Genomic DNA, 15,550 nt, shown 5'->3' with positions numbered 1-15,550 from the left:
TTTTCAGGAAGTCTCCTAAAAAAAAAAGGAAAAAAAGCAATTTAAAATTCTAAATACAGTCTAAGCAATTCTACACTGCAGATACAGTCTTTGACATATTCTTCTCAGTTATTCTTGTTCATGCCAAAGGGCCTGTTTGTTTCTGTCATAAAAGGAAGTTTTCCAAATACTGATGATACTTAAGTAAGGTTATAGCAATCTTCTCAGTTAATTCTGCTTCACTTTGATACAAAGCACCTGGAGGGGCTTTTTCCCTTTCCAGCCTATGACATGAGCTGAGAAGGAACCCTGTCCTGCCCCCTTTTCAGAGGCATAAATTCAAAATTCCTGCATTATTATTTCACTGAAGTGCTGTTTAAAAGAACATTTTTGTGGAGACACCATTATCCCTTTTGAAGAGCAAGTCTGCAGGCTAATAAGTGTAATGAGATAATTTCTTTTGCTATTTAGCTTAGATATTTCTCTGCTTAGATCCATCCTATTATATTTAATTATCATTTCCCTTATTCCTGGTCCTTCTGCTAATTTTGAGACTGTTTCCAATGCACAGATCAGTCCTTTAAATTACTTTTTAACAATGTTCTTTAAAGCCTTGTTGACTTTGGAGAGGAAGTTGCATAACATGGTGAATGTGATGTGTTCATAGCTTTCACAGGAGTGTGTGGAGTGGGCAGGACTGAGTAAGGGGGTAGTAGTGTTAGGGGTGCTCAGCAGCATCACCAGCCAACAGCAGGGTGGGCTGTGGCTGCCTACAGCTGGGAGGCAGGGTCTAACCTCCAGTCTGAGGACATAAAAATTAGAAAGGGGTGATCCCTCTTTGCCTCACAGTTCATGCTGACTTCAGTTCCCAGGAACCACTGGACAGCTTGAGCAGCACTGTCTTTGCAGATGCACTGCCTTAGGAATGCAGCTTTGGTTTTGGGGTGTTTTCCAGAGAGCAGAACAGGAAGTTAGGGAAAAGCTGTGTTTGACACTGACTTCAGACTGTGGTGAATGTCTTTCTGTCCCCTCTGCAATCCTTCCTGCCTGTGAACGTTTGGACAGTTGGGTATTTGCTGAAGTCTTTCTGGGACAGCTGCCAGACTGGTGCTACTGAAATACCCACTCTCAGCTGTGTGTTCACCCCTGGGGGGTGTCTACATGATACTCCAGTAGCCTTTTGTTTGGAGAGGTGGGATGCATCAGCCTACCAGAGCTGGCTCTGGTCTCTCTGTGGACGTGGGAAAACACCATCACACCCAGGTTGCATCTTGTATACTTGCTTCAGCCATCTTCTTGAAATGGACCACGTTTCTCTGTGTCATACACTGGGTAAGCAGAAGGAATGTATTGAGCTGTCATGGGAGAGCAAGGAGAGAAGGCAGAGAAGTCTCTATGAAAGCTTGTTAACTGCTGTTGGCTAGTAGTCTCATCCTCTTTCCTTCTCTGGATCCTATTTCCTTCCCTCATTGTTTTGAAGGAGACAGGTAAGCCATCTGGTGCCATGGTCATTACTGCTCTTGCCCTTAAAACGTTTCCCTTCATTGTTACCAGTAGAAGCCATACTAGAGACAGACTTGGGATCTCAGATGGTCTGAGAAGAGTCCTCATCCTTGAGAGTATTCTGGGGCACTCACTTTTTTTCTGGAGGTAGTTGTATTCAGAAAATCTAGGAATTATTTAAGTGACCATTTGCTATATGCAACAAAATTTAAAGGCTACACACGCATACAAGCCAGATCCAACTGGATGTTTGCTTTTGTTTCTCCTCTCCTTCTGAAAGGCTCTAGCTCTCTGGATTTTGAATTAGGATTGTCAGCTCTCTCTGGGGAGAGTATGTCCAGGAACTTGGTTAAACAGGAGGCTGACAGGGCATCCTTCTCAGTGCCCTGAGCTTGGAGCTTTGGAAAACAAAGATGAGATGTCATTCCCTGCACAAGGACTCAGTTCCTGATCTTGGTACTTGGAAAATGTAGACCCATATGTAGCCGGGGGTGGATCTTGATGGTTGATGCCTCAGCACCTTGACCTGTGACTTGAGTCAGCAATGCCATAGGTTGCACTCCATAGGCTAAAGGGAATGAGTGGTGCAAATGAATCAAGGTCAGAATGAATTACTGGGACACTTTAAAAGGTGGAAAGAGGGGTCAGGGTAAATTTTTCTAATTTGGTTTGTGAAAAATCTGTTTTTCTCTGAAATGAAAATATTTTGTGTACCAGAGCCACCTGCCACTACGGGTCTTGCAATTTCCGGCTCAGAGGGCAGGTCTTGGATATCACATTTGCTTTTCCTTTTCTACTTGATGTCTTGTGATACATTTAATGACTAGCAAAACAAGACTACTTCTGGATGCAGCTTCAAGACTGGCTATAATTGGGCAAGAGACTAAAAGTGACAAATAATGGCTAAAATATGTTAGTTAAACTTTGGTTGCTTTTCATAAGAAGGCTGAGATAATTTGCTAAAAACTTTAGTTTTGTGAAACCATGACTTTCTTGTATTAATTTAGAGGGGGTTTCTTTGAGGGATGAGACCTTGCATTTCAATAAATTATTTTATAAGAAGGCTTTCTGAGGAGACAAATACAGTCTGTTACATTAGTGTGAGGGATCTTGTCTTTCCAGTTTTAGCTGTCATTGGCTGAAAAGTTCTTGTTTCCACTCCTGGCTAATAGAGCTGCTTCTCTGGCTCAGCAGGTAGAGGCAAGTGCTGTCTAACTGCTCGGCCTACCTCACTGCATCCTTACAGCCCATGCTGACTCTCTAATCTGGCTGTATAAAGTAATTAAGTTGCCCCACAGTAATTAAACTGCTGGTGCTGAACATCAGTGCCTGGTGCTGCCCTGCAGAGGGGCTTGTTCCTCAGGTGTAGCTCAGGCCTTTACTGTCTCTGGAGCACACTCTGGGGGTGTCCTTGCTGCTTCTGCCAGCACTTGGATGTTTCCTCTTGGCAAATTGTGTGTTTAGTATCTGTGAAAGAAGAATGTTCTCTGGATAATTCCGTTTGCAGTTATATTTAGGAATTGAAACTCAACTCAGTGGTGCTGCCCCTTAACAAATCAGGAAGAAGAAAAGGCTGTTTTGTTTTACATTCTCCACACGGTAACTGAGATTCGTCAAAGAGCAGGGGTGTGCCTCACACATGCTTTGTTTTTTTCGTTGGATGTGCTTCCCAGCCAGCTGTTCTGGGTGATGATGGTTCCCCTTCTTATCAGTCCTGTGTTGCAGTGAATCCCCACCCAGATGTGGCTTCTCCTTGCCAGGATGGAACAGTTTCAGCAGGATTTTTTGCTAAGACACCACAAAGAATTAATCTTAGCAGACAGGAGGATATGGATGTGTGGCTTTTTTTTTCTTTCTCCTACTCTTAGATGTCTTTTGGGGCTCTAGGTGTTAAACAGTAGTGCCAGTAGTTCCTTTCTTCTATTTTACCTTCATATAACCCTGAGTACAGAAATGACGTACCAACAAGCAGATGTGACACTGGAAACTTAAATACAAAAAGCAGTATTACAGTTTGGGCAAACACGTACTGTAAAATCCTGCTTTCCAAGGTGAGTGAAGTAACATCATTCTTTGTTGTCACATCATGTCATACAAATTTAAAAGTTGGTTTGCTGTGGTTACTCAGTATATATCTGTTCCAAAATAAGAAAAATTTCACAGGCAGAAATATCACAGAGTGGGATTGATGTCTAACGCAAACTGAAAGCTGTAAGACATGTAATCAGCACCCTGGGCTGCTTGGTCCCACTGTGAGGGTGGGAGAAGTGAGTCACTCCTAAACATCAAATTTTTTTGCAGGGCTAGAACCCCAGTCACCTCCAAAAGCTCCAGTGGGGAAGGTGTCAGCAGGACCAGCTCCACTGAGCTCCCGCACGCAGCCCAAAGGGAACGAAGATGAACTTGATCCAACCTGTGCAGCTGCCACACTGAGACTTATTAGAGACAAACTGCCAAAGTTACCACCTCCTCACACCAGGTTAGCTTTGGTTTAATTCTTGTAGAATCCTCTTTGCTCTGGTGTTTATTAGTCACGACAGCACACAGAAAAGCATTCATGTACTAGGCAAGCTGCTAAAGCTGTCTTGGTTTCAGTTTGAAGTTACATTCATTGCTTAATATTTGGGATTTTGCTGATAATTACACCAGGATCTTAAGGAGTCTTTTACTTTCCAATTAATTTAGCTTTTATTTGGTGCAAATGGCTTTTATGAAAATATACTGTTCCCTTCTTTGCTAACAAAAAATCATTCCCTATTTATTCAGGTGGTTTTTTGTTTGCAGTCAAACAGAACGTATCCTAATACTAAATTAGCAACTAGTTTCGACCATCTCTTGATTCCCCAATGACTTTAGCTGTCAGTGCTACCTGGAGGTGTGTTACAGTGGCTCGTATTTGTTGTCAGTCCTATTCAAATTTTGGTAGACCTCCAGCCTTGCCTAGCATTTATCTGGGATTTGGGGATAAAACTGGGAATCACCTACTTAATGGCATATTCCTGGAAAGGCACTTCTGCATTGGCCAGGAAAGCACCCAAAACCTAGCAAACTGGAATGTAATCTGAGAAAGGGGCTTGCTTCATTAGAACTCCAGAGTTTGGAGTATTCAGGTGCACATTATGACTTTTAATCTTCAAAAATTTAGTGTTTCAGTATGGTGACTAAGACTGTGAAGCTCTGTCAGTAAGACTAATGAATTCTGTAGTACTGTTGCATGGTGAGTATATTGCAAGGTGGAATTTTGTCAACAAAAGAAAGACTTTGCAATCTGTGTCACTGCCATGCAAACATGGGCATAAATTTACCACAGTAAGTTCTTTATAAAAATGATTTCCAGTACCACATCTGTAGCTCCTGCCTAGATCTAAGGTAATATTAGTGTTGGTCATCTGAAAAATCTAATGAAAACAGATGACAAGTTGTTGTGATCGTTGCTGTTTTCTGTATTGACTTTTCATCAATTTTCTCCAGTGAATCTGCAACTCCTGAGGCAGCAGCCTTGGAAGATCCTGACGGTAAGAGAAGAAAACTAGAGGAAGAAAGAGCTAAAGCTCCCCTCATGCCTTTTGGATTAGATCTTCACTACTGGGGAGAGGATCAACCAAGTGCTGGGAAGATTATCAAGTAATGCTCTTTTTCTTTTAAGACAAATTAAACAAATAAATAGATTTACTTGTACTCAGAGGTCATGCAGTGGGGTGACTGCTATTTCTTTTGATAATTACTTTTCTCCTTTCCCTTGTGTTGTAGGACCCATAAACAAAGTCAGAAATTCTACCTCTAAATGTTATTTGTTTTGAGAAGATGTGATACTAATTAAATATCCTTTGATGCTTCAAAGCACACTTTTTTTTCTGCTCTTTTCATGTCTGCAGCATGGAATCAGTTACTCCAATTTAAGTTGGCACCTCATTATGCAAAGTGCTCTGCCCAACTGCATGATAGACATTCTCTCAACTGGAGACTTTGCTGTCTAAATAAGTAGCAGGCAAGGCAGGAGAAAGGCTGGGGAGGTGTCAGGGGTATTTTTCCTGACTTTACAGAGTGGTAGCTGAGGAAATTGATATGCTTATTCAGTCTCAAAAGAAAAAGGTGGCAGTTAGAGGATTTGAATTAGGATCTTTCACTTGCCATTCTTGTCTGGGAAGGTTTTGTGTTTCACAAGTCAGTGCTGACTTAGGGAAAGCTTCAGCAATGCTGGGGAGAAGAGCTGGTAGATATCCATCAGAACTTGTTTCTAGGAGTCAGTTATAAACCCCTTTTAGTATTTTTAAATGAAAGTTGGGATGCAAAGTCTTCCCTTTATGTATAAGTTTCCTTTAAGTCCACCAGAACTTTACTAGCAGTGTGTACCATACCTGGCTTGAAAAAGTCAAAAATCATTTGACTGGCTGGGTTGCAAATCAAGCTCTTATATTCTTAGCAGTATTACTGTACCTTAGTTTGTTTTCTTACCAAAACAAATTGAGAAAACCAACCCATGATCACAGAGTTAAGATAATGTTGGCAGAACAGAACGAAGGGAAAGCTTTACCCCTGTACCAGATTGCATAAAATGCTGGGTATCCTTTAAATTAGTGAAAACTGGTGCACTTGGATAGGTAACAGTGCTTTGCCACAGTCACTCCAAGCTTTGGGTTCCATCTCATGTGGTTTAGGCTCTTCAAAGCCTGTAAAATGCTTAAGATTTTCAGCAGGGCTTTAAGAAGCATTTGTCTGTGATAATGCCAAAAAGGTAGTAAGGCCTTATTTTTACATTGCAGATGAGTTACTCAAGTCATAAGTGAAATCAGAAGCATATTTCACTGCCTGTCTGCTTTGTGCTGTACTGTTTTATTTTTATGCTTCCCAATAAAATAGAGGGCACACTTCTGAACCTTATAGTCTATAACTACAGATATGCCAATCTAACTAAGGATAATTTAAGTAACTCTGCACACACAATACCATTGACCCTGGGTATAAAATATATTTATTGAGAAATTAAGGTAGTTATTGGCCAACTCCTTTACCTTTTCTATATGCACACATACTGGCTCTATAAGATGCTTAGGGAAAAAAAGCAAACTGGAAAACAGACAACACGTATGGGATGTGTATGGAATTTGAATTTTTTAAATTTGAAGGGGAAAAGTCTTTCCACTTCACTTCCTTAGTAGTATACTTACTTAGTCATAGCATTTACAATAAATTAAGATTTTGATAGTGAGAATGTAACTACCAGGAAGATGATTTCCTAAGAAGTTTTGTTTAGCTGGTAAATGGTGATCCATCACCTTCTCTAGAAAGTGACAGTAACTGTGAGCTCGACAAAAGTTTGGGGTGAACAATTTTCCCTACTTCTGCCTTCACTCACACAACTCATTAAACTAGTTTAAGAACTCTTAAAATGAGTTTATGAAACTGTAGTAGTACTTTATGTTTCTTTTTTTTTGGGAGGTGGGTAGTGTATACAGCACAATGTATTGTATAGAGTCTGCTGTCAGCAGACTGTTTTGGACCTTCTAAACTAATCTACCCTCCTCCTTGAATTGAATCAGCTTACTCTTGGGAGCAGAGTAGGATAGTTGGTGCAGCACTGACTCTGGCTAGGCTGTTTGAATTAGCCCATTTTGCACTTGCTTCAGGATCTCTGTAAGCATCTGGTTTTAGAGGTTGCATCTATTCAATTTTTTTATAAGTTTCCCATCATTTTAGGACTTAAGATGTTCATAAATTTCGTGAAAGAATGCAACATTTTTCCAGTAGCTTGTCTTTCTTTTAGTTTTTTGTTGACCATTATTTGTCTTGTATTCCTCCTCATGTATTAAAGCCTCTATTATTTGTCTGGATCAGGAACACTCTATAAGTGTGAGTGAGGTGTTGATCTCTTTTATCTTTTAGTTGATTATCTGTTCCCCTTCTGATTCATCTTACAAATGTTTTACTTGTCACACGCATAATTTTTTCAAACAAGTATCTGCCCTTTTAAAATGTTGCTTAACTTACCACAAGAAATCAGAAAACTTTGGGAATTACCGCTGCTTTTTTCTTCTCTCACCTGCTTGTAAGTCATGCTGGGAGAAAGTAAGTTATATGCTTGTAGGAAACAATAATATTGATTAATATCTGTGTAGGAATTAGGTTTTTTTAAGTCCAGTCCCCAAATACTGATCAATGATACATAGAGTAAAACATAATTGTAATGTTTTTTTACATGTGTCGGATGCATAGTTAAGGGAAGTGAGACAGAAAAATTATTAAATAGAACTGTTTCCTGATTGGAAAGGTTGGCATGCACAACTGTTAAATGCTTCTTCATTCTCATATAACTGTAATTTGATAATTTAGAGGGGGAAGGGAGTTCAGACCACCAGAGGACACTAGAATTTTACAAAGAGTTTCTGCAAGACTACCATGCATGTAAAAATCCTGCATGGTGTCTTTTTAGGAATGCTGTCCCCTCTGTGTGGCTGCAGAGTTAGTAACACAGAGCTAGCAGTCAGTCTTGTTTTCAGCATTGCATTCAACTAAGCAAAAATAAATTTATTTCATTCTTCTATTCATTGTCTTGCCATATAATTCCTGAAGCTAAAATATTGTACCATTCAAATGTTGGACTAAAGTCATACTGACATATTAGAAAGACTCTTAGGGCTTGGAGTTTTTTTGTGTGTGCTATAGTTTGCAGAAGTGTGTAATTGAAAACTTTTTGTATAACCAAAAATTGTGGAAACGAAGCTCTTTTACCTTTATGTCCTAATTTACCAGAAGGAAGTTATTTGTACTTTATACAGGTTAGTATTTATCTGGAACTAATGAGGTGTATTCAATGAAGAACTTACTGGATAGAATCAGTCTGTTTAATAAGGGTTCTACTTGTTGAACGTTTTTCTGATGACTTGGCAAATCATGAAGATGCTTCAAAATTTGCTTAATCCCTTTTTTAACCTGGTTCTAATCTCTTTACATAGTTTTAAATGGTCAGCTATTGCAGTAAAACCAGCACCTGTATATGTTGTAGGTTGCTAAGGTCAGGTATTTTCCTCTACTTTTTTTTTTCCCCTTGTCATCTGCTGAAAACTTGCTTAGATAAAATTCATCAAAACTCTTCAGGCCCTCTCAAGTAATTCTTTCAACTGCTGGCTTATGTGCTTTGCTGAATTGAGATTGGTGTGACTAGTGAAGCCAGTGAGCACAAATGTATGGCTCTGCGGTCCGCAGAAGGCAAAGTCTCAGAAGTAGGAATGACATCCAAGGATATGAATGATTGAGAGGAATTGGATGTGGATAGAGAAAATCCTCTCAAATAAGTCTGGAACTGATTGGGTGGAAGAGCTGTGTAGAAGAAAGGGATTGTAAAGTGTCCTTTGTGAATTTTATGTCCTTATTGAGACATTTATCATTTGGTATCTCCATTTTGCTTGTAATAAGCAGCAGACATGGAGGCTGGAATTTTTTTTTTTCTTAGTTTAACTGTACTTTTTTCCTCTTGAGATTCATATTTCCTTAAATTTTGGGTGAGATTATTGTTGTTTAACATCAGATATCTTAAAATTAGATACCTAAACTTAAGCTGGTCACCCTAATTTCTTTTCATGATTAGGAGAAAGAAACATTTACCATCAGTGAGACAGTCATTGCCTTCGAAGATTAGCATCTAAAATGAGTAGGGTATTTGCCCTCTGGGCTTGCCTGTTTCTCATTACAGACTATTGGCAGCTTAGGGTGGCTAAAATGAAATTATATGAATGCTGTTGAGACAATTTGGAAATACTACATCACTCAAGGGTCCTTGCTGCTCTTCCTTCCCATTCTCTGTGTCCACTGACATGGCACTGATCTTCTCTGTATGTTTGCCTATATGTGTCTGTAAATATAGGTAAGGTGTCTAATTTTAAAATAGATTTTCAATGGATTAGCTGAATTTCCTAGAAGAACACCTGCTAATTTCTCAGACTTACGGGCACTGTAAAGGAGAACCTGGAGGAAAGACTCTGTATAAGGCTCAGCTGATTGTTTGCTCTTTCCCTTGATCTCAGTGTATTGCAACATACTCTGATTTCAGCTCCTGCTTGTCTGCTGCTGCAGGAGTACAGTTAAGATCCAGCTGTTTCCTCCTTGATCTGTCTTGTGTTTAATCATAGAAGTATTTTGTTATGAAGAATGTTAACTACAGAATTACAAAGCTATTCACTGAATCCGGATATCGGATAACTGACTCTGGATGTCTGATCATGAACTAAAGCTAAGTACTTGTAATAGCTTAGCAGGTTAAACAGGAAATCAATACTAGAGAGACTTTGGTGATATTTTGAAAGCATCTTCATAATATAGGAGTCATAAGAAAGACTAGTAGAGTCGTAGAGGTTTTTTAAATTCACTAATAAAGCTTCCCTTCCTTTCACGTGTGAGTTCAGCACAGGTTGATACTGACACCTTTATGTGCTTTCTTACAACTTTGTGGATAATTTTCATTTGTTGTTTTCCCAGATTTACATCTGAGCATCGATTTTGGGCACCCAGTGAAGTAGAGGAAGAGGTGGAAAACAAAGAAATAACGGAAATGTTAAAAACTAGATACATAACATTCGCTGGCAAGTTCGAGCCAGTGAAACATAAGTGTCGGGCACCAATGCCCGATGGGAGTCTGTGTGAAAGGCAAGATCGGGTTAAGGTAGGCATCCAGTTACATAACTTCCAAGATCTGTGCTATCTGAAGGAGATCTCCTTAAAACATACACATAAAAGTTTATTTCATGCTGTAAATATAGCTCAAGGGAGTGGAAGAACACTGTGTCTGGAGAAGTTCATTGTTAATATTTGCTTCATGTGGGAAACAGCCTTTTGGTAAAGAAGCTGTAAACATTTAAAGAACTCTTAAATGTTTTTGGCATTCATTATAGGTTATTTGTATTTTGTTTGTTACTGTGATGTCTGAGTACCTGGCAGAAAGGCAGAAATAGGTATTTTTTTGCTGAAAATTTTTCCTCATTTAGGGTGTATTTGATATTAACTGGCTTTAGAAACTTACGTGTTTGAGGGGCAAAGAAATTTTATTTACAAATTGAGTTTTATGAAAGCTAAATTCTACACAGCCTCAAAATTATGAGTTTTGTTGAGCGGAACTGGTTTGCTTAAATACTTCTAGTATCCCTGTTTTTCCTGTATTATCTGAGACTGAAGGATCTGAATGCACGGAAGTAATTTAAATGGGATTAGCATAAACGATGCACCATTGGTGCCCTACTTCCAGACTTGACAGGATGTGCTACCTGGTCTCTTGAAACAGGATATTTGTATCAAACAGACCTAATTTCTTTGAGATTTTGAACATATTAAACACATGATGTTTATGGGATTCTAATGTTTTCTAAGGGGGACTGGGAATCAAGTGTAGTTTTGTTGCTCAGTTCCAGTGTCCGGCTTTAAGTTGTGTTGAATAAAATGTAAGCATTTTCTTTTCATTCAAAAGTTTTGTGGGTTTTTTTTTTTTCCTCATTCTTTCTCAAGTGCCCTTTCCATGGAAAGATAATTCCTCGGGATGACTCTGGGATTCCTGTGAATGCAGAGGACAGAGCCAGAGAAGAAAAGATGAAGTTTGAGAAGCAAGCGGCCCAGCCAGGTCTGTGTCTGCATAGCATCTTAAAAAAAATTAAAATTAAAAAAAGTATTAGGCAGAGGTGGGAGATACCTGTTACCTCCTTCACTCCTAACCACATTCTTCCATTTACATTCCAGGTGATTTTAATTTGCAGCTCATTTACTCATATGATGAACATGGATACATGTGTACACAAAATAAGGTTAACATTGCATTTGTGCTTTATTTCCAGTAGTTACTATAATGTTCCCAACACTGCTCAGACAGAGGAGTTATAGCCTTTGTCTTTAAGGAACATGTTTATCAAGGGTGATTAAACCTATTCCCCGGGAGATGCTTGACAGTAACTGTTCCATGCTTCTGAAAAGAAGTCGTCTAATGTTGCTGGTACCTAGCAGTGGTGATTTATGCAATATAATGATGATATTATCGGGATCATTGTGTTCCCACGAATACTGGGAGAGGATATGTTTTGTCACAATGTGAGAACTTGTTTTTCCTGTATCTGTTCATATCTTTCATTGTCTATATTTCCCATATCTACTGACTTACTATTTGTGTTTTAGAAGGAGAACTTTTGGCCTTGTTATGCTGTGCGTCTGGGCAGCATTGCTAGAAAATCTTCTGAGCTAGAGAAGTGCTCGCCTTGGGCTTTACTTTATTGGCATAATAACTATTCTGCAAGTTCTGGTAGGGATATTTGTGATGGGCTTGAGGAAGGCAGCAAGCAGAGCTGTGCTGTCTAATCGTTTGCATGTTACTGTGCAATACTCCGGATTTTGATTTTAACCAATTGTGGATGGGCAAAAAAATTAGTGGCCTTCTCCTTGCATTTTGGCTGCAGCTTTCTGGTGTAGAGGGGAAGGCTCATCCTTCCCCAAGGTTATTATTTGAGCATTTTTAGGCAGAGTGCAGCTCTGGACTGCTAGGTAAGGAGTGCAGGGAATGAGAAGAACAGCAGGCAATGAGTACCTGGGCAGGAGGACTTCCAGGGGGAATAAGAGACTTTGTTGCAATAGTACAACTAAACCTCATTAATGATAGACAGAAGATACCTGGGGGACTGCAACAAGAAAGGCACTGGAAGTTGATAGACTGCAAAGGAAGACAGGAGAGAGGGATCTGTCCAGCAAAGACACAGTGTATAATTGGAGGGGACAGATTTGTTTTCAGAGCTTTTCTTTAATCTTCCTTCTTGCAGCAGGACTTACTTTTCTCTGTTTTAAACTATTTATTCTAGGTAAGTATTCTGCATTCTAATTAAACTCACCCATGGGCATTTGCATTTTGATTTCTTATAGAATACTCCCTTGAAGGAGTTAGTTCTCACTTGAGGTCTGACTGACTCAGTGTTTCAGAGTTATACATATTATTATCGAAGCTACTGAACCTTCAATAAAACCTCTTCTGATCTGTATTCAGAAAGGTCCATGTCGAATTAATGTGCATTTAAACACACAACTGACCCACCCTTTAGTGTCCTTTAGTACTGGTTTGGCCATCTTTGAGTGACTGTGCTTGGCCATTAGAGCACCACACCAGTGCAGCAGTTACTGAACACCACCTGCTATTTGCAGGTGCCAAAGTGCTATTTTTCCAGGTGGTTTCCATCCCTGTCCTGGTAGAGTAAGTGTTTTAAACTGGCATCCAGCCAAGAGCATGGACACTGTTGGACTGTCACAGCAAAACCAGGGCAGGAGTGTGGATATTGTGTTGAAAAGGAAAGTTCCCAGCTTGGTTATGACAAACTAAAACTAGCAAGTTAAACTAGTAGGTGTACTTGAAATCTTGAACTAGAAACTAATACTCTGGTATAAAAATCACTAGCACTGAAAAATATTGATTCTTTTTTTCCCTGTGAAATTGCCATTGCTTGAGGCTAGACACAGTATTTATTTTTATTACAGTGTCAGCTCGGTGTTGTTAGAGGCTTCTCACCTCTGGCCCACAAGGATGTGTATGTTAGTCCCAAACCAGTGTTGGCATTGCATTATTGAGTCTGGTTGTTAAGCTGAGGTGTCACACAAAGGTCCATCCCATCTGGCTGGGGAAATACTGCACAAGCTGTGGCACTTAATTTACTGGACAAAACCTTCCAGGTTTCTAAAGCCATACGTGTACCAGATGTCACTAAATACTTTTATCCGCTGCTTTTTGTTGCTTTCTTTTTTTCCTGTGCCTCGTTGGTTTTATATTTGCTTTATAATATTTTCATCAACCTTTGAAAATGGTTTTTTAGTTTTTTGAGGCTTGTGCTTTAAAGGGGTGTGTTTGGTTGGTTTGCACTGGTGTTTGGGGTTTGGGGTTTTTTTTGTTAGAAAGATCTTGAAGGAAGTCTGAGCAGTGTTGCTATGGAAAATATGCAAGTGGAAACCCACTGTACAGGGAGTGCTTTGGTCTTATGATTGACAACAACAATTATTAATGATGACATTTTGAAAAATGTTGAAAAAAAAAATTTGGGGATCAATTGTGGGGTTAAATTGCACCAAAATTCTTCCTGTATCTCTTTCCTACTGGATGCTAGGTTTGTTTTTATCTTTATGTGATTAAAAGGGGGAAACAGTTATATAAAAGTAATACAGTTTGTGTGATGACAACTGTGTTTTGGCAACACTGTCATTGTTATTATGGAGCAATTTTTTATCTTAGTATAAAATTTTAAACTCTAGCTAATGTCCACAAAATGGTGCTTTGGGCTCTCCAGTCCTGAAACAGTGAATCAGGTGGGATTACGCTGACCCACTAATCTGCGGCGTTCATCCTTTTCCAATAGTTCACACACAGGAGCAAATTAAGTGCCTATTTTTTGTGTCAACCCTGAAGAGTATCTGGTTTTTCAGCCCTTAGTGACTTGTTAACAAACAGGTATCAGGACAGGCTGGTGCAGGCAGGCCGCTGGCCACTCAGATGTGAAATAGCATCTCTTTACTAACTACAGTATTGATTCCCGCCTACCCTTGCAAACTGTGTAATTTTCTTTTCCCTGCTGCTAAACTCAGTAACAATGTATGAAGAGCTTTAGGGGCCCATCAATGCTCAAAAAGCCTGCTCTTCCCTGGCATTCTATTGATTTTTCTCAAAAGCTTTTAAATTGCTCCTTCATTTTACTCAAATGCTCATTTCATCTCTACTGGATGCCGGCATTTTTTCGTTGTGTTTAAACAATTGCTCCATTCATGGGGTTCCTAAACTGTGACGCCTTCTTATTACTGGGAGATAAACTGTTTAGACAGTTTTCCTTAATCTTGGATTAGTCGTTCCTGTATCTGAATTGTGCTGTTCTGTATTCCTTCACTTCAAAAAAAAAAAAAAATAAAGTCTGTGAGGTCTTATGATCTATCAAGTTTACGTGTTCCATTTTCTCCCTTTTTACCTCTTCTGCTCAGCTCTTGAACAGCTTCGTTTTCCTCCTGCTTTTTGGTGTGTTGGATTTTAATCAGTCCTTGCTTTCACGTATGATAGTAGGTTAAATCTAACTTTTCCTTGGAAAATTGCCCTGGTATCCTTAACACCATGCTCTTAAGTGAGAACATTGCCTCTGACCTTCCTGAAATGTTGTTACTGGTATTTGTCACACTCAGTGACCATGTTGGTGTATAAAAGAAATTGTATAGTCCTTTAGGACTGTTTATTTTTCTATATCTACAAAGATGTTAAATAAGGGTATACACTTTGTGTCTTACAATTTCTGGAGCCTGACAAACATGCAGGAAACTATGATGAATGAGTGGCAAGTCCTGTTGTTAAAATACAGATTATGCTAAGTTTGGACCATGTTCTCTTTGAAGTGGTACTTTCTACATTTTTTTCAACCCACATACTCAAAATCTTTGTAATTCAATGCCATTTTCCTGAATTTCCCCCTTGCAGATGTCCATCCTCCAGCCACACTTTTACTTTGTACTCTGTTACCTTGTTCTGATACACAAGACTCTACACTAAAGGTGAAAGCTTCCTCAAAGAGTTGACAGTCTAAATTGTCCATGCTTTTTCCTGTGGTGGCATCTAGGATCAGAACCATTTACAGTGTATGGCTGGATCCTGAAGCATTAAGGTTTTGATAAAACTGTAAAAAAGGGTTTTGATTAGATAAATTAACTTGTGCCATTGTCAAGAGAAGAAACTTGATTTAGATAATTAAACTGAGGAAATGTGGGATGCTTAGAAAGTAGTATCTTTTTTAGATGTAAAATGGGGCTCATGGAAAGAGGGTTGTGTCGTCCTATTCAAGAATTTTATTCCAATTCATGTTTTAAGGCAAATATTATTAATGCAAAAAAGTCACAATGTTGTCACCCCTTCTCTGCTCAGAAGTTGACATATTTAATTTTTTTTAGGTTTATTTTTAGGCATATTCAGAATTTACTTCTGGAGATAAGTTCCTCAGCTACATTGTTGGCATTTTCAATTTCTAAATAATAATCACTCTATTTATGTCACCTCTCCTACATGGAATATTTTCCTTGGAATTTTGCTACTGTG

The 15,550-nt window shown here is 39.1% G+C and overlaps 1 protein-coding gene across 1 annotated transcript in view; it reads left to right on the top strand.

Annotated features, from left to right (window-relative positions):
* Positions 1-15,550, top strand: part of UVSSA (UV stimulated scaffold protein A) — a 53,582-nt gene that overhangs the window by 31,861 nt on the left and 6,171 nt on the right. Inside the window, exons 8-11 of the mRNA XM_027699894.1 lie at positions 3,784-3,961; positions 4,954-5,106; positions 9,955-10,138; positions 10,975-11,086. Of these exons, the coding sequence (XP_027555695.1) occupies positions 3,784-3,961; positions 4,954-5,106; positions 9,955-10,138; positions 10,975-11,086 (627 nt within the window). The remainder of the gene's footprint in view (positions 1-3,783; positions 3,962-4,953; positions 5,107-9,954; positions 10,139-10,974; positions 11,087-15,550) is intronic.

The sequence above is a fragment of the Neopelma chrysocephalum genome, unplaced genomic scaffold (genome assembly GCF_003984885.1).
Source record: "Neopelma chrysocephalum unplaced genomic scaffold, ASM398488v2 Primary Assembly neopelma1_142, whole genome shotgun sequence".
NCBI classification, from domain to species: domain Eukaryota; kingdom Metazoa; phylum Chordata; class Aves; order Passeriformes; family Pipridae; genus Neopelma; species Neopelma chrysocephalum.
This window is presented reverse-complemented; position numbering and strand designations above follow the sequence as displayed.